Source organism: Eurytemora carolleeae, unplaced genomic scaffold, assembly GCF_000591075.1.
Source record: "Eurytemora carolleeae unplaced genomic scaffold, Eaff_2.0 scaffold980, whole genome shotgun sequence".
NCBI lineage: Eukaryota > Metazoa > Arthropoda > Copepoda > Calanoida > Temoridae > Eurytemora > Eurytemora carolleeae.
The window spans coordinates 68,345-92,017 of record NW_019396866.1 but is presented as its reverse complement, the minus strand read 5'-3'; the positions used below and the strand labels follow the sequence as shown (position 1 = coordinate 92,017).

Below are 23,673 nucleotides of genomic sequence, written 5' to 3'. Positions count from 1 at the left end.
TTTCTTGTGGTCTTAATCAGTGTATATAGTAGTCTTTAATAAGAAATAATGTTACCTATTGAGATGAGCGGTGGACAGCTTTTCCCCTTATCTTGGACCACTCCAAGAAGAATCTATCCAGTAGGATGTCTAGGGCCAGGCCCCTGTCCGCTAGATCTGTCCTCCTTAGTGACTTGTCTTGGCCAAGGAAAATTCTGCAAGCCTCAAAGTCGTCCCTGCTTTCTATTCTTAGCTTCATTAGGGTTGCTTGTAAGCTATTCCCGTCTAATAGTTTGATTTCTGATCTTGACTGTTCCATGACTTCACATTTTATTAGAGGAAATTCATCATTTGACCCCATGAAGCAGAGGGAGCATTGAAGGATCCTGCCTCCGTCCTGACAAATTGAGTCCGCTGTTCTGAAGGAGTCCCTATTACCCAATCCCGCGTTGGTTAGCATCTGCGACCATATAGTATATATTACAATCCTGTTCACCGAACTATATAGTTTATTTTGCAATCCTGTTCACCGAACTATATAGTTTATTTTGCAATCCTGTTCACCGAACTATATAGTATATATTGCAATCCTGTTCACCGAACTATATAGTATATATTACAATCCTGTTCACCGAACTATATAGTATATATTACAATCCTGTTCACCGAACTATATAGTATATATTGCAATCCTGTTCACCGAACTATATAGTATATATTGCAATTGCAATTTTATAGCTAACTTTATCATTGATTAAGAAATAAAGATTTAGATTTTATCCAAAAATTTATCTTTTTATTTACTATACCAAGAATCTGAATTGAGAAGTTTTCAATCATTAAAATTTGAAATATTAGGCTTTTTCTTCTATTTCAATTGTGAATTATTTCTCTTTGTATACATTCTGAAACAAAAACAACAAAATTTCGCGAATTTATAATAAAAATGTCGTGGATTTTCAAAATTTTCAAACTATTGAAAATTCGAATTTTGTTTAGAGGCAAACTTGTGAAAATTCGATCATTTACAAACTTTCCCTGGGGTCACCTGAGGTCCCACACAGAATTTGGGCCCGATCAGTTCACCCGTTTTGACGTTTATTGAATGCAAACAAACAAACACCCAGACAGCTGTATGTATGTCGATTAAAAAGCTACACTTCCGACTAAGTAGGAATCTTATTCAAACTACAATTGGCTATGATATTAGTAACATTCAATACATTCGAATACAATCAATTTCCCAAATATTTATTATTTAATCAGTTAAAACATGAAATTTACATATTTATCAATTTACAAGTCATTAATCTCAACAAATGGACAACAAAATAATATTACAGCATTTAAATACAAATAAATTACAATGAAAATGCAGGAACAAATAGAAAAAAAAATATAATCTGCCAAAGTAAATATTTTAAAGTGGTTTACCCTTTTCATAACAACATAAAATGGCACTGATTGCGAATATAAACGTACAGGAATTGTTAGGATATTGAAAATAAAAATAATCTTATACAAAATAATTATAATTGAATGTTAATTATCGGATTTTTCTTCAAAAACTTTTTCGACAAAAAATTAGATAGGATTTAATCACAGTATCCAGTTAAAAAATATAATTACATGTAGTGTTTGTTCTAAGGTGTACATTGTACAAAATTGTGCAGTAAAGATGTATGTTAAATGTCAGTTATCGACTTAACGTTGTGACACTTCTATATCTTCTTTTCTTTAGGCATTTTATCATGAATATAATTTTAGTTGTACTCCAGTTTAAATACCTAAGACAACATACTAGTCTCAGGATTTCCAAAATGTGGTCATAATAAACCAGTTTTCGTTTAATTAAAGGGGCTGTTAAGGAAAAATAAAAGAGGGTAAAGGCTGAAAGCTATTTACTTTTGCTTTTGATCGCTACCCATGAAAGTTATATCTGATGTTCCTGTCTCGAGAAATTGATATAAAACTGTGACAAATTTATGCGAAAATTCATATATATACAATTTAGTATAGCAATGTTAGGTTTATACAGACCATATTCAGCAAATATGAAAACAATTTGAAAACGAAGATATTTCAGAGAAACCTAATTGTAACTTATGTTTTCTCCAATTATTATTTCAATTGTTATTTTTATTTTTAATTGATATAATTGATAATATTATTTTTAAGTACATATGACGTCATCAGAACTCCCACCAATGGTAGTGCGGTATACTGTCACGTGATACAAACAGAGACAAGTGACCGGTATACTGCACTCTCAGTGGGAGTTCTGCTCCATAAATATATATATATGAATTTTCGTATAAATTTGACACAGTTTAATATCAATTCACGAGACAGTAACATTAGATATAACTTTCATGGGATCAAGAGCTAAAGTGAAGAGCTTTTGGTCTATACCCACTTACATTTTTCCTTTACAGTCTTAAAATTTTTAATTAAAACTAAAAAAGTTTAAAGGTCAGTTCAATTGAACACATTTTTGTTCATTTGGACTATAGTCTTCTTGGACGTGAGTCAAAACGAACGTTAGGTTAATAGAGCATTAGTCATATTGTTATGACACCGTTTTATGAAAATGGAATAAGAGCAATTACGACTCCAAATTTTCTTAGCAGGAGGGAACAGTAAAGAACGAAGTAGGGGTTCTTAACAATGATTTTCTGATATCTTCGATAACCCTTCTAACAGTGAATACGTTGTGCAATACATACAAATCTGCAGGATAATCACTAACCATATACATTATATTTTGATTATTTAAGAACTAGTCTGCTCTATCAACCCTTGTCCGATGAGAAAGTCATAAATTTTTCTAGTTTTGTTGACATCTATTTTGACTAGCTGCCGTGCATCCGCCAGTCGGAGACCTTTCCGCCGTGTACTCTCACGTTCTACAATGTGACTTTTTAGTGTTAAATAATCCGTATCATGAATTAATAATTTTAAATTCACCTATTTAGACCGATTATCATATGAAATAACGGCAGTTCCATTTAACAGATTTTAAAACTCAAATACAAATGGGAATTTATTCTTAAAACATATACCCTTCAAATTTTCTTTGTTACACTTTGATATGCTTAATGCTTACCGAGTAGGCTTTTCACTTCCAGATAGGTGGCAGGTATTAATCTATAAAACAAAAATAAATGTTAATTTTGTTATGTTGAAAACTTAGTTTTAATTTTACCTTATGCTAGTACAGAGGGTTCTTTCCTCGTCAGTCAGTCTTTCATAACCATCTAGTCCTAGTATATCCAGGGGTATACTAGACCTCCTAAACATACTTTAATCCTAATATATCCAGAGGTATACTAGACCTCCTCCCAGTATATCCAGGGGTATACTAGACCTCCTTAACATACATTAATCCCAGTATATCCAGGGGTATACTAGACCTCCTTAACATACATTAATCCCAGTATATCCAGGGGTATACTAGACCTCCTTAACATACTTTAATCCCAGTATATCCAGGGGTATACTAGACCTCCTAAACATACTTTAATCTTAGTATATCTAAGGGGTATACTAGACCTCCTTAACATACATTAATCCAAGTATATCCAGGGGTATACTAGACCTCCTAAACATACTTTAATCCTAGTATATCCAGGGGTATACTGGGCCTCCTAAACACCTTTAACACTAGCATACCAAGGGGTATACTAGACCTCCTAAACATACTTTAATACTAGCATATCAAGGGGTATACTAGACCTCCTTAACATACTTTAATACTAGCATATCAAGGGGTATACTAGACCTCCTAAACATACTTTAATCCTAGTATATCCAGGGGTATACTAGACCTCCTTAACATACTTTAATACTAGCATATCAAGGGGTATACTAGACCTCCTAAACATACTTTAATCCTAGTATATCCAGGGGTATACTAGACCTCCTTAACATACTTTAATACTAGCATATCAAGGGGTATACTAGACCTCCTAAACATACTTTAATACTAGCATATCAAGGGGTATACTGGGCCTCCTTAACATACTTTAATCCTAGTATATCCAGGCGTATACTAGACCTCCTAAACATACTTTAATCCTAGTGTATCCAGGCGTATACTAAACCTCTTTTTTCCCGGAGTGAACTGACCTAGAAGTGTTGGTTCCCTTAAACCATGGTTGGGATGAGATCTGGGATCCGGAGCTCAGGGTTGGATTGTTTAATCTCCAGTCACACAGGTTTCCTGATTAATCAATCAATCAATTCAGCCAGCAATCAAAACATCAATCGTCATCTTTCGTCCAATTATTGAACGACTGCACTTTTCATTTAAATTATCAAACTATAGATCAAGAAGTGAATCAGGAAAATGAATTCATCAATAGATGATCAATTATTTTGTTTTGTTGTGAAAAATAACCTGGAGGTATTAGTTTAGAGATGAGGGCTGGTTCCGAATCTCCAGGTATACAATTTGTAGAGAGCTGTCTTACATGCTCTTCTCGTACCTTGAGATTGTTCAAGATTAGTAAGTTCGTATCGGAACATGCAAAATGTTTCTTTCATCCCATATTACGATGAAGTAAAAGATCATACAGGGTTACCCACAAAGGATGATACTTCAAAGACGATTGAACCGAATTTATTCATTCTTATTTCTTACAGTCCTTGCTCTCCGCAGCTTTACACGTTTCATTATCTTCACCAAATCATTAAATAAACCATTTCGAAATTAATGTCAATGTTGTACCCAAAAGTATACCTTCTCTTCTAATTGTCATATTTGAAGAGTTTAAGGTCGCCATTGAAGTCTCATCCTTGTGAGTAACCCTATATATCATCATAACCCCCCCCCCCCCCACGTTCACAGAAATTGATTTTTTTTTATTTCAGAGTATCTGACCTGCAGAAGATTGTCAAGAACTTGAGCGCTGCCCAACATCTTTAATCCTGGTAAATAAAAAATAGTGAATAGAACGAATTAAGTAGTTTAACTAGTAAGCATTTTCACACTTTCTTTATTTTCTTTAAAAAGTCATATAAGCTTAAAAATTATTGACTAACAAATGATTCTTTTGTAAAAAATACCTTGCTGCCTTAGTTTTTGTAGCTTGAGGATTTTGAACTTAGTATTGGCCTCTAGCAGTAAACCCTAAACAAAGCAAACATTCAATTCAATCAAACAGTTATCTGAAGTCAGATCTTCTGTGTAGAGAATCTCGGGATAAAGCATTGATATTCATCTTATGCAGACCTACGGATCATTTTAATTACTCTTCGATTGTGGCCAGACACTGTAGAGATAACTTTAATTGAGGGATCAAGTATTTATTCCTCAAATTCTAAAGTGCCCACATTGGATTTCAAGATCATTGATACTCCATACAAATATTTTGACCTCTGGTCTTTTCAATTTTTATCTGAGTTAAAATAGAAACACTTAAAGGGAGTGTTCGCGAAAAATGAAAAGGGGGCTTAATGCGATAAAAAAAGCGCTTTTGATCGCTACTAATCTTACTTCTATTTGTTGCGTCTAAAAGGAGAAAATTGTTAAAAACGACTAATACCGAAGAACGTAGTGTCCAAACAAATTCAGGAAGATGCAACATTCAACTCGGATCATAAACAAATAAATTTAATTCCAAACAAATCATTCAGCTATTACAAACAATAGTCATCGATTAGTTTTCGACACTCCCTTTAAACGCGTGAGATTTATGTTAATATTAGAAGTTGATCAATGTTCATCTTCTGTAAAATTTGCACTGTCCTTAGATAACGTACAATCATATTTAAATTTTTAATATAATAAACGTAAAATTTTTTGAATCGGGTTTCAGAAAAAAATGAAACATCAATAATCCTACCTCCAGGATGAAGTCCATCTGATAGGGTTTAAGAAGTTGACTGAAAACTGTTAATTCACCCGATCCACCCCCGCTCCAGCATTTAACGTTCTTATATCTAACAAGAAATAATGATCAATCAATCAATCATTTGGTTAATGAGATAATAAATCAACTCATCAATCAATCGAATGAAAAATTAACCATTTGATCAATCAAATATCTATTAATCAATTGATCAATTAACCATTTGATCAATTAATCCTTTGACCAATCAATCGTCGGATCAATCAACCATTTGATGAATTAATCATTGGATCAGTCCATCATTTTCTAAATCAATCCGTTGATCAATCAATCAATATCAATCAACTAGTCACATCAAGAAAATTGATCTCACCTAAGTGAATTGGTGAAGACTTTTCTCCTCGCTATTAACCCGTAATCACGAACTAATTTCCTGACTTTCCCTCTTTTCTGTAATCTCCGCTGGTATATATCGACCATGGCAAGCTGTAGTTCTACATCTAGATCATTATCATTACTAGAACTAGGTTGATATAGTTGAAGGTTCAGGGCTGGAGAAACATCACGTTCTGCATTGTTATCATATTCAACACCGAACTCTCCTCGAGCTGGGTTGTAATCCGCCAAATCTTTGACAGTTCCGAGTTTGCGCACTGGCCGCGGTGGATTTTCTAGAGGGCCCACTGCAGGGAACGGTGTAGGAGAAGGAACTAGAAAGGTTCGGTCTTCTTGGTATTTAGGAATCAAAATAGGATCTTCTCCCTGTAATAGAAATGAGGAGGATTTGTTAAATATCAAAAATTTTTAAGTTTTAACAAAAACGAAATCTTCTTTTTAAATGGAGGGTCACTTAAATTCTATTGTCAGATGAAAATAAGTTTTCAAGTACCATACTTGTATATAGTATTTATTGAAGTGCTCCTGGATTTGCTTCTGTGATTTGCCAGGAAGAAGTTTAGCAATGGATTCCCAGTTCCCGTAACCACACTCTACCACCAGATCAAGTAGAAGCTTCTCATCAACTAAATTCAACTACTAGAGGATAAGAACACAAAACTAAAATTGAAAAAATCGAGAAAATAGAAAGAAAAGGGCAAACAGAAGTAAGGTCTTGATTTCTCGCTAAGATTTTTTTTGGGGAAAATCGAGAATTAACGTAAAACCGTCACTATGCCTACGCTATTGGAAAAAGAGCTTAGCACTCTTGGAGGGAAAAAGCAAAGAAATAAAAAGTTGAAGATTAACAAAAGATGAATAAGAAAGTCAAGGGAATAGAGCGAAAATTATGAACAGAGACAATAGCTTTTGGAAAGACCCCCCCCCCCCCATTCATTCCAGGGGACATTAGTTCCAAAACTTAAAACTTGGCCCATTTCTAACACTGAGTGTTAGAAATGGGCCAAATTTTAGTTTTGGAACTAATATCCCCTGCATTCAAATAAGATCTCAAGAGTAATTGGAGTTCTCCAATCTTAATTGAGATTAGAAAATTACCACTTAAAACCAAAATCAAATTTTTTTAATGATCATTTTTAAATTTACCTGATGTCCAGCTTGCTTCAAGAACAGGTAGATTTGTCCGGACTATACAATATTGATGAAAACTCCTGAATAGAAAATATTATTTGATAAAGAAAATATTATTATATAAAAAGTATGTTTTAATCCCCTCACAATTAAAGAAATCAGAGAACTATTTTTGAAGTAACTTGTTTGTGCCATCTGCTGACGCTTTGCTGGCAATTGCCTTGTTTGTTTTACTAAATAATGATAACTTCTTGAGGAAAAGATTTAATTAACAAATTGGATCATAAAGAATTTAAGCAGATCACATCCTAGAAAAATAGGATATGATAATTATTGTGTTTGGCTATGATAGACACTAATCTAAAAATAAAGTTTGTGAATTAAAATCAAAGACGACTGTACGATTATATGGCATATGATTATTATGCGCGGCACTGACCTGTGCTCTTTCGATTCTTTACCGCGTCGAAAACATTCTATGCAAAGCTGAGCAGTACAATCAGTACAGTCTTCACCACAGAAATATTTAATAATAATTAAAATAAATCTAAATCTCTTTAAAAAAAATCTTTTCTTTCAATCAATCAAGTTTTATTCCCTTAATCTTCAAACAATCAAATTTCTTAATTTTATATACTCCTTTAAATATTGAAGGATAACAGGAAAATCTGTCAAATTAACAGTACACATTACACATATGTGCTATAAAAAATTATCTTCAAAATATTTCTGTTTGCTCCTATGTAGATATCTTGGGTTGGTCTAGAGCAGTAAAAACAGGAGGGGCCGAAAGAATAGGAGCATGAGGGGTAGCTGGAGTTCCTGACGAAGCAGGGATTGGTCTTGGGTGACTTTTCAGCTCTGGGACAGGAAATGGACTCTCCTTGACAAGATAAAAACTGTAAAAGAAGGATAAATTCGTTGTCAAAGTTATTTTCCATAAATGCCATGTATCCTTTCCACAAGTCCGTAGGATATACTTTATTTTCATGCAGATCCTGATTCTGGAACTTCGTGAAAACAAATTAATCCTGCGAAGTCAGAATTTTTGTGTTGTAAATCTCTGGACTAAGCAGGCCTACTAATTATTTTTTAATTGCTCTTCGATAATCGATAAAATACTGTTATACCCTGCAGGGATAACTTACATTGAGATATCATGCAGTAATCCCCACATTGCATATCGAGATCAAGTGTCAAGATTAACGATACCCTAAACTAAAGTTCCAACCTCTGGTCAAACAACATACCCAGATCCAGCTTCAAAAATAATATTTGTTGTTTATTAACTTCTCAACATTTTAGATTTATAAAACTTAAATTTGTTACATTTAGTCTTTTGAGGGCAAGAGGTTTACAAAATATTAGGTCTTATAATTTGGTATATTTTTCGGTTTATTGGATTGCAAGAGAGTTAAAATCTGCAATTATAAATATTATCAACTCCCTCGGTTAGATTAGATATCAGAAATATTTCTGAACTGAATGCGGAAACTAGACCCGTTCTTCTCAGAACAGATAAAAACCTCAAAACTAGATTCACATTGTAACAAAATAAACTGTTCACCTGCGCTGAGAACCATTATTCCTGCTCTTTGTTTTTATCTCGTTTTATCGTCGAGGTTATCTGCGCTAGGGTTGATTTAGTCGGAGGTGGGTTCAGTTTACTTGCTATAAAATACCAGTTCATTATTACAGAAAAAGGGTCAATGTTTTTTTAAAGGGAACCATTTTCTCGCCGCTTCTTATAAAAAAAAACACTTTTTAATAATATCTTAGAAAGTTTTATTATTGATAAATTGAAAATTATCGATGAGATTATGAAAATATTTATTTTTGCAGGTTCAAACTACAAAAAATATTGTACTTCAACTTATCTAGGAAGATTAAAGAAACTTAAGAAATAATCATAAAGTTAGCCCCAACAATTGGATTATACATTTAAATATCCCCATGATATCTTTTACATTAATCATTAGATAATGGTTTAGGGTACCATTGTAAATCGAGCAAGCATCTTCATAAATAGAAAGTTATTTGAAATTGCAACGACAGTCCCTTTCATGCACAAAAAGAAATCAAATAAAAAAACAAATTATCAATTTCGGTAAAAGAAAAAAATCCTGCAATAAGTTTGAACTGTTCCTAAGTACGAGAAAGGTTCATATAAAGAATGTCGATCTGTTGCTGACACCTCAGCTAGTTTTATCTTCTCAGCAGCAGCCCAGTTTAGAGCCTGCAAACAATAACATGGAATTCTCATTCTGTGGCTATGTGATCAATAGCAAGAGATTTATCTTTTTTTCATAGCACGTAAAAACTTGACCTTGGGGACTAAAATACTATTCTGTGACTTAGATCCTTTTCTTATGGACTTGGATCCTTCTTGAGGCAGATTTTATCTTAATGTTGTTGAGCGGTGTACACTGTACACTGTACAATATTTATTCTGATAAATCTACTATAGCACTGTCTAGGGGGCCGATCCAGAAGACACCTCAAATATGTAAAAACGATTAGTAATAGTATTATTACAAGGGTTATTTATTATCAAGGTTGCACAATGCTGTATCTTATACCTGGGTTGTATCTACTTGTCTGGTTGCACAATACTGTATCTTATACCGGGGTTGTATCTACTTGTCTGGTTGCACAATACGGTTTCTTATACCTGGGTTGTATCTACTTGTCTGGTTGCACAATACTGTATCTTATACCTGGGTTGTATCTACTTGTCTGGTTGCTCCTTTATCCTTCTTGTTCCCCAGAACAAGAATAACAACGTCCTTTTTCTCACGATTCTTCTCTATATCTTTCTTTATTGCCTAAATCCGTAATGAAGAAATTATTTCAATTATACACAAAAGAAAAGAAATAAAAACACAATAAATAATGTTATTGACAAGTTAAAAATATATAATAATCGATCAACAAAGAAAACTATCCACCTTAAATCAAACAAAGAAAACTATCCACCTTAAATCAAACAAAGAAAACTAGCCACCTTAAATCAACAAAGAAAACTAGCCACCTTAAATCAAACAAAGAAAACTAGCCACCTTAAATCAAACAAAGCAGGTTTATCTAGATTTTTCATGCATTATTTTATTAAAAGTATGATATTTATTATTAATATTATTATTATCAAAAGTATGATCATTATTATTAATATTATTACATCAATATTATTAGTATTATTATTATCATTATTATTAATATTTCTATCAAAAGCATTAATATCATTATTAGTATTAATAAAATGATCAAATATTATTTAATGATAGGTTATTATTAAATATCTTATCCAGCACACAGTGAATGTATCGGATTAGTAGAATTTTACCTGAGTAACTTGATAACTATAATCGTCGTCTACACTATAAACTATAAGAAACCCATCAGCTCCAACTAGTAAGTGTCTGGGTATTTCCTTAATTAGAAAATAGTAAACAATCACTAATTTGGTTTAATTTTGTAATCAACTTTTTTATTGTTAGTGATCAGTGCACAACATTTTTATAATAAATTCTAAGCAAACCATTATATTTTTATCTCTCTGATGCCAAAAATATATGATATAGTCATGCTGTATCAAATTATCATCTACCTTATATATATGATCTAGTTCTGCTGTATCAAAGTATCATCTAACTTATAAATATGATCTAGTCCTGCTGTTTCAAAGTATCCTCTACCTTATAAATATGATCTATTCTTGCTGTATAAAAGTATTCAATACTTTGTGTATATGATCTAGTCCTGCTGTATCAAAGTATTCAATACCTTATTTATATGATCTAGTCCTGCTGTATCAAAGTATTCAATACCCTATGTATATGATCTAGTCCTGCTGTATCAAAGTATTCAATATGATCTAGTCCTACTGTTTCAAAGTATCCTCTACCTTATATATATGATCTATTCTTGCTGTATAAAAGTATTCAATACTTTGTGTATATGGTCTAGTCCTGCTGTATCAAAGTATTCAATACCTTATTTATATGATCTAGTCCTGCTGTATCAAAGTATTCAATATGATCTAGTCCTGCTGTATCAAAGTATTCTCTACCTTATATATATGATCTAGTTCTGCTGTATCAAAGTATTCTCTACCTTATATATATAATCTAGTCCTGCTGTATCAAAGTATTCTCTACCTTATATATATGAACTAGTCCTGCTGTATCAAAGTATTCAATATGATATAGTCCTGCTGTTTCAAAGTATCCTCTACCTTATATATATGATCTATTCTTGCTGTATAAAAGTATTCAATACTTTGTGTATATGATCTAGTCCTGCTGTATCAAAGTATCATCTACCTTATATATATGATCTAGTTCTGCTGTATCAAAGTATTCTCTACCTTATATATATGATCTATTCTTGCTGTGTAAAAGTATTCAATACTTTGTGTATATGATCTAGTCCTGCTGTATCAAAGTATCATCTACCTTATATATATGATCTAGTTCTGCTGTATCAAAGTATTCTCTACCTTATATATATGATCTATTCTTGCTGTGTAAAAGTATTCAATACTTTGTGTATATGATCTAGTCCTGCTGTATCAAAGTATTCAATACCTTATTTATATGATCTAGTCCTGCTGTATAAAAGTATTCTCTACCTTATATATATGATCTAGTCCTGCTGTATAAAAGTATTCTCTACCTTATATATATATGATCTAGTCCTTCTGTATCAAAGTATTCAATACCTTATGTATATGATCTAGTCCTGCTGTATCAAAGTATTCAATACCTTATGTATATGATCTAGTCCTGCTGTATCAAAGTATTCAATACCTTATGTATATGATCTAGTCCTGCTGTATCGAAAAATCGAATTCCTTCTTTTACTCCTCGATCTGTCTCTACATTAGCCTCGTACACGTCTTCCCAGGTTGGGGAAGTAGGCTAGAAAAAATTGTTTTTAAAATGAAAATAATAATAATAAAGATAATGAAAGTTAATAATAATAAAATAAAAATTAATAACAATGATGACAATAATAAAAATTATGACAATGATAAGTTGATGATCCTAATGAAAATGATGATAATGACAAAAATGACAAAATGTCAAAATTGGTGATTACGATGATAAGACAAAAAAAGACAAAATGGCAAAAATGGTGATAATGATGATAATGATAAAAATACGTCAATAATGTTATTGATGACAATAACGACAATGTAGAATGTGATGACAATGTGGAAAAATCAAAAATGATAATGATAATGATAATAATGATCTTACACCGTCTTTATCAAAGATTGCTTTCCGTAGAATAGAAGTTTTTCCAGTACCCTGTAACGTGAAATATGTTTAAAACAGGTACAGGAGTCAGACAAATCCGGGCATATTTCTTTCTCGTCTTTTCTGCGCAAAATCCATGAGTTGACATAAAAGAAATTATTAGCAAGGACATTTCCAGCATCGATAGAGGATATTATGTGTGAATCATTGATGCAACTCTTAAAATGACCGGTGGCAGTTCTGAAATATATGCTGGCACTAGGTTTTTTTATTAAACAAAAAGAAGTAGTCATTTTTCTTAATATTTTCACGTTCCTTTGCTCCACAGACAACAACCTTCTGGGTTTTCCCCATGCCAGTATTTTGAGCAACCATTACATGGCTTCAACCATGTTTTTATCTGAAATATATAGAAATTTTTGTTAACTGAATAAACTTAAATTTCAGCACCTTGGTTAAACTTTGCCTTATTAACATTTTGTCTTGAACAATAAATTTTGAAAGAAATCTTTCCTGTGTCGATATAGGATTGCAACAATTGCAATATAATATTAATAATCAATTAGAATTAACTTCCGTAGTTTTTTGGAATTTCTCTGTTTTATAGGAAATTTTTTATTATTTTGCCTTCTAGTGGAATTTCTCTGATCGGTTCTAACACTGCACATGGTTTGATTGATGAGTTTGGTCATATATCAAGGTGTGATTATCAGTTTGATCACTGATCATGTTCTCAAGGTTTGGAAAGAGCTAGATAAGGAATAGCTCTAGTGAGTAGATCTATATTTGGATCTAATGATCGTCCCAACCCCTCCAGGACCAGAACTGCTAAAACTACAGAGGAGAAGGATGCATCTAACCTCACATGAAACCTAAAGTTTCATAACAATAATATTAATCAGTCCCCTATCATAGAAATCAAGGTCGACCTCATGTCAAATAATAGACGTTTAATGGAAATTTAAGTACATTTTACATTAAACATGTTCAAAAAAGTAATAGAAAGTAAAATAATAAATTTAGAAAGAAAAATTTGAAATCTTTCAAACTAAGTAAAGCTTGAATGTTACCTGGACAGAATAGAGAAAAGAGTTTTCAAAAGCTCAGAGACATCAACCCTGAAAACAAATAATAAATATCAAAAACTATAGAAATTTTTTATTTTGGCCAAAACAAATCAGCAGCTCATAAAAAATATAAAAAGTAGGAGATAAGTTATCACGAAATTGCGGGAAAACACAGATTTAAACTATAACAAAAGCTATTTAAACTTTTTTTAACATAAAAGTTTCTTCACTTAAACTTTATCAATTTTTATTTCATTCATATTCATATATTTATTCAACTACAAAGCATGAGATATTACAAATAAGCAATCACAATTTACTATGCAGTTTGGACCCGCCTAACCAGGGTTGGTTGTTTTGAGTGGTTGGCCCGTAAGTAATTAACGATACTGAATATAATTGGTTACACATATCAAGATATTTTTTTGGATAGGTAAGGAGTTGATTGGAAGGAAGGAGATTGTCAGGTGATCTGCGGCAAGTATCTCATTTCCTATTGATATATTACAACTGTTGGGGTCAAAGTGCATATTTCTATTTCTTAATACTATATACTTTGTTTTGGAGACATTTAGTGACAAACGATTTGCTTGAAACCATTTCGCTGCTTTTTTGAAAGATAAAAACATCGTAAAACCCCCGTAAAATGTTATTAAGATTAGGGAAAACTAGTGTCAGCTGTTGACCTCTAGTGAGTAGAACTAGTTCTGTTCTATAGAATATAATATTGTTCTACCTGTCTAGGTGTCAGCTGTTGACCTCTATTGTGTAGAACTAGTTCTGTTCTATAGAATATAATATTGTTCTACCTGTCTAGTGTCAGCTGTTGACTTCTAGTGAATAGAACTAGTTCTGTTCTATAGAATATAATATTGTTCTACCTGTCTAGTGTCAGCTGTTGACCTCTAGAACTAGTTCTGTTCTATAGAATATAATATTGTTCTACCTGTATAGTGTCAGCTATTGACCTCTAGTGTGTAGAACTAGTTCTGTTCTATATAATATGATATTTTTCTACCTGTCTAGTGTCAGTTGTTGACCTCTAGCGTATAGAACTAGTTCTACTCTCATGTATAATATTGTTCTACCTGTCGACTGTCAAGTGTCAGCTGTTGGCCTCTAGCGTGTAGATCAAGGTTTACTCTTTGTATAATATTGTACTACATGTCTAGGTGTCAGCTGTTGACCTCTAGCGTGTAAAACTAATTCTGTTCTATAGAATATAATATTGTTCTACCTGTCTAGTGTCAGTTGTTGACCTCTAGCGTATAGAACTAGTTTTACTCTCATGTATAATATTGTTCTACCTGTCGACTGTCTAGTGTCAGCTGTTGACCTCTAGCAAGTAAAACTAGTTCTGCTCTATAAATAATATTGTTCTACCTGTCTAGTGTCAGCTATTGACCTCTAGCAAGTAAAACTAGTTATGCTATATAAATAATATTGTTCTACCTGTCTAAGGTCAGATGTTGACCTCTAGCGTATAAAACTAGTTCCGTTCTAAAGTATGTAATATTCTACCTGTCTAGTGTCAGCTGTTGACCCCTAGCGTGTAAAACCAGTTCTGCCAGCTCCTTGATAAACCCATTCTTGTCTTCACACTCATGAATACTACGATCCAAGAACAATTCTCCAACCCTGACAATAAACTAGAATATAAAAGAATTCTTTCAATCATTGAATTAACCAATGAATCAATGAATCAATGAACCAACGGATCAACGAATCAACGAATCAACAGATCAACAGATCAACAGATCAACAGATCAACAGATCAACAGATCAACAGATCAACAGATCAACAGATCAACAGATCGATCAACGAATCAACGAACCAACGAACCAACGAACCAACGAAGAATCAACGAAGAATCAACGAAGAATCAACGAAGAATCAACGAAGAATCAACGAAGAATCAACGAAGAATCTCAAAGAAGAATCAAAGAAGAATCAACGAAAAATCAATGAATCAATGAACCAACGAATCAACGAATCAACGAATCAACGAATCAACAACGAATCAACGAATCAACAAATCAACGAATCAACGAATCAACAAATCAACGAATCAACAAATCAACAAATCAACAAATCAACAAATCAACGAATCAACGAATCAACGAATCAACGAATCAACGAATCAACGGATCAACGGATCAACGGATCAACGGATCAACGGATCAACGGATCAATGAATCAATGAATCAATGAATCAACGAATCAACGAATCAACGAATCAACGGATCAACGGATCAACGGATCAACGGATCAACGGATCAACGGATCAATGAATCAATGAATCAATGAATCAATGAATCAATGAATCAACGAATCAACGAATCAACGAATCAACGAATCAACGAATCAATGAATCAATGGATCATTGAATTAATGGATCAATGGATCATTGAATCTATGAATCTATGAATCAATGAATCAATGAATCAATGAATCAATGAATCAATGAATCAATGAATCAATGAACCAATGAACCAATGAACCAATGAATCAATGAATCAATGAATCAATGAATCAACGACACAACGAATCAATGAATCACTGGATTATTGAATCAATGGATCATTGAATCAATGAATCAATGAATCAATGAATCAATGAATCAATGAATCAATAAAACAATGAATCAATGAATCAATGAATCAATAAATTAATGAATCAATGAATCAATGAATCAATGAATCAATGAATCAATGAACCAATGAACCAATGAATCAATGAACCAATGAATCAATGAATCAATGAATCAATGAATCAATGAATCAATGAATCAAATCATTCAATAAAACAATTATGTTATAGTTTTCAATTAATAAGGTTGACAATAACAAATATATACCCCTAGAAAAAAACATCAGGTATCTTTACAATCCTACCTTGATCCATCACCTTTCACGATAGCTCGAAAAGTTTCCACTAGATTTTTCCTGAAAAAGAAAAATGTCAGTTTTCTTAATCTTATAAAAAACATTAAAAAAATGTAACCTACCTATCTACATTAGATAATGAGGCTGATATCCCGGTATCCAGGACATTCAAACATGGACCCTGAAATATTATTTTATTTAACACCTTAATCAAATCAAATTAAGTCATGATTTTAGGGAAACATTGGCTCCGAAATATTTTATTATAAACATGGGCCCTAGAACATTCTTAAACATTTAACCATGGGCCCTGAAATATTCTTATATTTAATTCTAAACATGGGCACAAGCACATTTAAACATGGGCTTTAAAAATATCCTTATTTTTATTTCTAAACATGGACTCTGGAACATTCTTTCATTCAAACAGGGGCCCTGAAATATTCTATAATTAATTTCAAACATTGACCCTAAATCATTCTTTCTCTCAAACATGGCCAATGAATTTCTTAGATATGATTAAAAATTTATGCTTAAAACAGTCATGAATTCAAACATGTGCCCTTGAAAATCATTCAAAACATGAGCCCTGGAAATGCTCTTATTATATCAAGTTAAAATCAATTCCCATAGTACCTGACCAGTATGTGTGACCAGTATATAGTACCTGACCAGTATGTGTGACCAGTATATAGTACCTGGCTAGTATGTGTGACCAGTATATAGTATCTGATTAGTATGTGTGACCAGTATATACTATATAGTACCTGAATAGTATGACTGACCAGTATATAGTACCTGACTAGTATGTGTGACCAGTATATAGTACCTGACTAGTATGTGTGACCAATATATAGTATCTGACTAGTATGTGTGACCAGTATATAGAACCTGGCTAGTATGTGTGACCAGTATATAGTATCTGATTAGTATGTGTGAACAGTATATACTATATAGTACCTGAATAGTATGACTGACCAGTATATAGTACCTGACTAGTATGTGTGACCAGTATATAGTAACTGACTAGTATGTGTGACCAATATATAGTACCTGACTAGTATGTGTGACCAGTATATAGTATCTGACTAGTATGTGTGACCAGTATATAGTACCTGACTAGTATGTGTGACCAGTATATTCCCTGGATGAAGATCACCGTGCCAGTAATTATCCTTGAAAACCATCTGAAGGAGCATATCAACTCCCAACCGCGCTAAAACAATGATATAAAAAAAATAACCCTGAATCAATTTTGTAAAGTAAGACCTAAAAAACTAAGGAAGAGGAAAACGACATTTAAGCGATGAATTATCGTATGTTGTTATGATTGGGAAACAAGCTTCGCTTGGAAACAAAGTTGATTAATAAGAGTAAACCTATTTAACTAAGATCTTTTAAACCAAGCTTAGAACATTCCTGTTGTTCTACAGAGTTGCCCAATCAAAATTTGAGGCAAATCGGTTAAGGGGTTCCTGAGTTATGATGTGACATACAAACGAAAAGAGATTACTACTTTATTTATATAGACCAGAGTGAAATAGGTCAGTGTATTGCTACACTTTATATTTCTGTGCTTCATGATCACAAGACCATTAAAAATTATAACTTAAGTCTAACAGTCCTCTTCCTAATCCAAAGTTTCAAGGTCCCACTGTAGGTGGTTCAAACCCACATTGTAAAACCTATGAATCACTGAATATCTCTTTGTAACTGGATAATGTCCGTAATTTATCACTGTGAATCTTGAGGGTTAGTTAGTGTATTTTTAACTGACTTCATCTCTCACTTCAGGGTACAGTCTAAATCTTCAGCACGTCCATCCGACACATGCGACCCAAGAAGTGAGAGATAGTCAGTTTAAGATACACTAACAAACCCTAAATACTTTAAACCGAGAGATAGTCAGTTTAAGATACACTAACAAACCCTAAATACTTTAAACCCTAGAGTCTCACACACATTTAGCTAGCTATTTGTATTTTGTACTACATTGTACAGGATGAACCACAAAATATTGTGAAAACTGAAAAGCTTTTAATTTTGGAATTTTTGGGACTTTGGAATCTTAAATATTCAACCGTTCTCAAACTTGTACAAGGCTGATGATGCAGTGCTGTTAAAAATATTCTAACCTAATTCTATTTTTGTTTCTGACGAATCAGCAGACCTGAAAGAATAGACATATGCATTATTTGGATTAATTTTAAAGTATGCATTGTATTTCTAATAAAAGAGTTAATATTTTTGTTCAGGAATATAATCAATGCTTTGTTTTATTGTGCACAGTTTTGAGTTGACGAAACCTGCTGAGTATGGTGTACTGCATTACATGGAAAATATAGAATAACTAGAAGTCAGGGATGTATAAAAAAGTAAGAATCTTCAACTGAGTTTGTTTCAAACTGAAAGTGATTAAGTCCTTTAGGGTGGATCCGCGATCCCTTATTAGCGAAAGTAAAACTTTTGGTGACATTTTGTTGATCAAGCCTTAATCCGTTTAACTTTAAGATCCGGATTAACAATAGTTTTAGGATTACTCCAAGGGATGTAGCAGGAGTAACAGTGTTTAACATCATAAATCTGCATTAGAAGTTTCTTGTTATTCTTCTGATAGTAAAAATAAGGCAGATTTAATGCATGTACGTATAAACCCTATCCCTGCTGGGGTACTTGAAAACCAGGATACGCTGGGGAGGGGGGGGGTCAATTTGATCCCCCCTCTAAATCCCATGTTTTATGTCCAAATATGACAAATTATACATCATTAGAAAGCTCTTGTGCTCTACTTTTAGAATCTGCAAAAAAATTAGCAAATTTGCGAAAATTGAATTTTTTATCGCAAAATCCAGTTTTAAAGTAAAAATGTTTGCAAAAAAAAATTTGTCCAAAAAATGACAAATTATACATTTTTGAAAAGCCCTTGACCATGCCATTTCAAGTATGTATATAAATCATGGGTTCTGTTTTTTTTTCTTTAAGGCATCGCATATTTTGTTCTATTGATTAAATTCTTTGACATTTTTGTTCTTTTTATTTTTCAACCGATTTTTTCTACTTGTTTGCCATATTCCCTCTAATATACATGAGCATATAAAAACAGATATTGTCGTTATTATAATAAAAACATTCATACATGAGCATATAAAAACAGATATTGTCGTTATTATAATAAAAACATTCCCATTATACAATTTGTGGTTAAGTTTGAAAAAGTATTCATCATATCCAAGTATAAAACTGATAACAGAAAGTTCCGAGCTCTGGTACCTGATATATGAATCTATTGAGTCTCCGTCTGCCCAGGTCTCCACCAGTATCTCAGTATTGCTGAGATGACGAAGAGGTCGTGGAAACCGGATTCTAAAACAGGGGTGTATATTTTCTTGAAAAGCCATGTTTTCCCAGACCTTAGAGATAATTATGCAGAGCGGAAAAATAATTTTTTAAATGTTTCTCTCTCGCTGAATTGAGGAAAATAATGCAGAGGCGGGGGGGGGGGGGGTTCTTAAAATTATACACCTATGTTCTAAAATTATATTTTCTTCAAGCTATGATTGAAATTTTGCATCAAAATTGAAAACTGAAAAAAAAATATTTTTAAATTGATTATCAGTGAAACATTCTACGACAGCGTTAATATATCTTTTTTAAATTTTTTAATGAGCTTCGACAGTTATATCCATGATGCTAGATAACTAGATTCCATATGTATCAGAATCATCCTTAATACAACTCTTAACTGTCAACAAATTAAATATCTCTAATTTCAAAAAACATTCAATTGTTTAATTCAAATGTTTAATTGAAAATTTACCTTTGGTTTTTTGAAAAATGTTTTCTAAATACTTCTAAATGATCGCCTTCTTTTTCTAAGTCAACCTGAAATTGAGCTAAATAAGAAAAAAATCTAGTTCCTCCCGCTTAAGAAAAAATGATGCAATTTATATCGTTCAAAATGGCGCCGTGACAAACTCCTGAAAGACAAACTCCTGAAAGACAAACTCCGGAAAGACAAACTCCTGGAGTTTGTCTTTCAGGAGTTTGTCTTTCAGGAGTTTGTCACGGCACCGGTCAAAATCATTTTCTCAATTGTAAAAATCCACTTAGGAACGTAATTTTATCGTTGAACAAGGAAACTAAATGAATTTTTAGCAGAAAGATTCATGATGATGTTAATGCATGTTGTAGCTTGTGTGTGATTAATACCTGTCCTGTCATAAGTTGACCGAACTCCTCTACCCCGGTCTCTAAACTCAGCCAGGTCAAACTGGGGAATATCCAGGTAATACATCTACTCATATACTTCATCACAGCCAGGTCCTAAACATTATATTATACCCCTCTCCCGGTAGACTGATTTTGGAGCATATGGAGATGAAATACCTAACAGACCTGATGCTATCCTATTTGAACTACTTCTGTTTGAGCTATTGATCGATTGAACTATCACTCTTTTAACTATTGATGCTTTGAACTATTGATCTTTTAAACTAATGATTATTTGAACTGTCCATCATTTGAACTATTGATCATTTGAAATGTTGATCATATGAGCTTATAATCTTTAGAATTAATGATCATTTGAACTGTCAATCGTTTGTACTGTTGATTGATTAATCATTTCAACAACTACACGTGTCACCAACTTGGAGTTGTTTATTAATGCGCTCTTGAACTATAGCGATGACCAAGAAATAAAAGATAATAATTTTCTATGTATTTTTACCTTATTAAGGAGATCCCGGAGACCAGGATGAACCACTTTAACTGCTACCTCAACCTCAACACCATTCTCTACAACACAACCTCGATACACCTTAACATCATTTAATACAGGGCTGTAGACCAGGGGTAGATAGTAACGGACATTTTTAAAATTAAAAAAAAATGAAAGTATCCCATTTTTCAACTTCCTAACTACATAATTTACATATTTTTATTTTCCAGGTTTATATCTTTTTAAAGGGACTGTGAGCGTAATGTTTCAAGTTACCCTCCCTATAAAGATGGCAATGTGTGAACTCAACACAGATGGCGTGGGATGTATATTGTATACCTCAAAATACAAAATATTATAGGCCAAAACGATACGCAAATTTTTTTTTGTTTAATATTAATATTTCTAAAATATAAAACAGCCTTTAAATAAATCTTAAACATTGTCAACCGGACACGCCTCTCAGATGGAGAGCCACTGAAAATTACGCCTTGAGTCCCTATCAAGTAATACAGAACCGGATATAAAGAGATTAAAAGAGTCCCAAGTAATACAGAACCGGATATAAAGAGATTAAAAGAGTCCCTTCAAGTAATACAGAACCGGATATGAAGAGATTAAAGGAGTCCCTTTAAGTAATACAGAACCGGATATAAAGAGATTAAAGGAGTCACTTCAAGTAATACAGAACCGGATATAAAGAGATTAAAGGAGTCACTTCAAGTAATACATAACCGGATATAAAGAGATTAAAGGAGTCCCTTCAAGTAATACAGAACCGGATATAAAGAGATTAAAAGAGTCCCTTCAAGTAATACAGAACCGGATATAAAAAGATTAAAGGAGTCCCTTAAAGTAATACAGAACCGGATATAAAGAGATTAAAAAGTAATACAGAACCGGATATAAAGAGATTAAAGGAGTCCCTTCAAGTAATACAGAACCGGATATAAAGAGATTAAAGGGACAAAAATAAACAACAAACATGATTCCTTGTCAGTTGAATTGGAAAAAAATAGAATTTAAAGAAAATTACAAAATATAGAAAATAGAAGTGGAAAGTAATTAAAACCTGAGCACAGCATCCTGACCCAACTGGTTCTCTGTCTAACCTGGAGAATACTTTCTCATATCTTCCATCATAACAACGCTGAACAGAGGTCAATCAATCAATCAATCAATCAGTCGGTCGGTCAGTCAATTATAATTCAGGAGTGACATTGATTAATGTAAAAAATGTTATCAAATAATTTTTACCTGGAGAAGATTAAAAGTGTGTTCCCAGGAGTGGGGGCTTGTGTTTCTTTGTAACTTACTCAGCTTACGGCAAACCTTAAAGAGATAAATTGAAATTAAGAAAATAAACTTTTTTAAGGTATTTCAAAAATGCGAGTAAACATGAGAATATAAAAAACGATAAAAACTTGAAAAAATAAATTGCGGAAATCTTGAGAATAAAAATAGCGTGAAAACTGAAAAATACAAAATGGTGATTTTTTTTAATCTACCGTATCTGGGAAAATATCTCTCCTAGTGCTGGCCCACTGGCAGAGTTTGATATAAACAGGACCAGCCAACTCACAGGAAAATGTGAATAGGTCCAACCAGGTGTTCTGGCCTCCTGAATTATCAAGATCTAAGTTAATAGCTTTCTAATCTGTTCTAAAGCTATAAATATCTTAAGATTTTGAGAAAAAAAAAAAAAATCATGTCTCTTTTTTAATTCAAGTTAAAAGATTATACCGGAAGATTGATATTGTTTATTGTTTAGGTCAGCACTCAGCATATCATGATAAATCAAGCCATTGAAAAAAATTAATTGAACATGAACGAGAAGGCCGATAGAATATCAAACTATTGTTGGCATTTGCATAGAGCAGCACAGCTTACTTCCAAATCTACTTTCCATAATTGTATTTGCTAACTTACTATATTTAAGAATTGGTTTTGTCGCAAATCTATAAAAATACATTTAATCTTAGTTAAATAAAAGTATCATTTGTTGACACCGTAAGAAACCAAAAACCAAAACATAAGGAAAGAAGTACATAAAACTACAATACTGTTAGAATAAATTGTTAACTTTCCCCTTCTTTGTGGGATTCATATAAAGTCGAACCGTGTTATCTTTCAATATAATATTATTGCTTACTTTGTGTGAGTATAAGCGGGGAGAGGAGGAGGGTTGGAGAGAAGATGATGAGTATGAAGATCCCCCGGAGAAGGACAAGGGAGGAGGTCATAAGAGATTTCAATAGTACTACCAGGTTCTATTCAGGGTCAGGAAACTCAAACCAGACATAAAACCAACCCGTACCCTTCCCTGCCCTCCAAAAAAAAATGTAAGCTGTAAAATGGGTAGCAATGGCAAAACCGAGTTT

General features: G+C 32.8%; 3 protein-coding genes across 7 annotated transcripts; all 3 read right to left on the bottom strand.

The window, feature by feature from the left end:
- Positions 1-1,715: 1,715 nt before the first annotated feature.
- LOC111709533 (transcriptional adapter 2-alpha) lies at positions 1,716-9,026 on the bottom strand. 4 transcript variants are annotated; one of them, XM_023483227.1, is made up of 15 exons: positions 8,926-9,026; positions 8,098-8,241; positions 7,798-7,867; positions 7,374-7,438; positions 6,726-6,853; positions 6,205-6,593; positions 5,826-5,922; positions 5,047-5,110; positions 4,862-4,908; positions 4,379-4,466; positions 4,108-4,201; positions 3,185-3,271; positions 3,086-3,126; positions 2,396-2,885; positions 1,716-1,839 (listed from the first exon to the last, which is right to left on the bottom strand). In XM_023483227.1, the coding sequence occupies exons 1-14, from the start codon at positions 8,939-8,941 to the stop codon at positions 2,752-2,754; spliced, it is 1,464 nt and encodes a 487-aa protein (XP_023338995.1). In that variant the 5' UTR covers positions 8,942-9,026; the 3' UTR covers positions 1,716-1,839; positions 2,396-2,751. The 4 variants fall into 4 exon arrangements, with proteins under 4 accessions (XP_023338995.1, XP_023338994.1, XP_023338996.1 ...); XM_023483226.1 differs by having other exon boundaries at positions 2,400-2,885; XM_023483228.1 differs by lacking the exon at positions 8,098-8,241 and having other exon boundaries at positions 2,400-2,885.
- A 1,043-nt stretch (positions 9,027-10,069) lies between these two features.
- Positions 10,070-12,973, bottom strand: LOC111709535 (NF-kappa-B inhibitor-interacting Ras-like protein 2). Its single transcript, XM_023483232.1, has 4 exons — positions 12,956-12,973; positions 12,167-12,277; positions 10,702-10,788; positions 10,070-10,183 (listed from the first exon to the last, which is right to left on the bottom strand). The coding sequence occupies exons 1-4, from the start codon at positions 12,971-12,973 to the stop codon at positions 10,070-10,072; spliced, it is 330 nt and encodes a 109-aa protein (XP_023339000.1).
- Positions 12,974-13,218: 245 nt separating this feature from the next.
- LOC111709534 (uncharacterized aarF domain-containing protein kinase 2) lies at positions 13,219-23,595 on the bottom strand. 2 transcript variants are annotated; one of them, XM_023483230.1, is made up of 15 exons: positions 23,445-23,595; positions 22,801-22,913; positions 22,550-22,624; positions 22,365-22,442; positions 21,302-21,391; positions 20,782-20,895; positions 20,390-20,454; positions 19,843-19,935; positions 18,708-18,742; positions 17,688-17,788; positions 16,695-16,753; positions 16,582-16,632; positions 15,208-15,324; positions 13,690-13,737; positions 13,219-13,491 (listed from the first exon to the last, which is right to left on the bottom strand). In XM_023483230.1, the coding sequence occupies exons 1-15, from the start codon at positions 23,533-23,535 to the stop codon at positions 13,353-13,355; spliced, it is 1,269 nt and encodes a 422-aa protein (XP_023338998.1). In that variant the 5' UTR covers positions 23,536-23,595; the 3' UTR covers positions 13,219-13,352. The 2 variants fall into 2 exon arrangements, with proteins under 2 accessions (XP_023338998.1, XP_023338999.1); XM_023483231.1 differs by lacking the exons at positions 22,801-22,913; positions 23,445-23,595 and having other exon boundaries at positions 21,302-21,369.
- Positions 23,596-23,673: the final 78 nt, after the last annotated feature.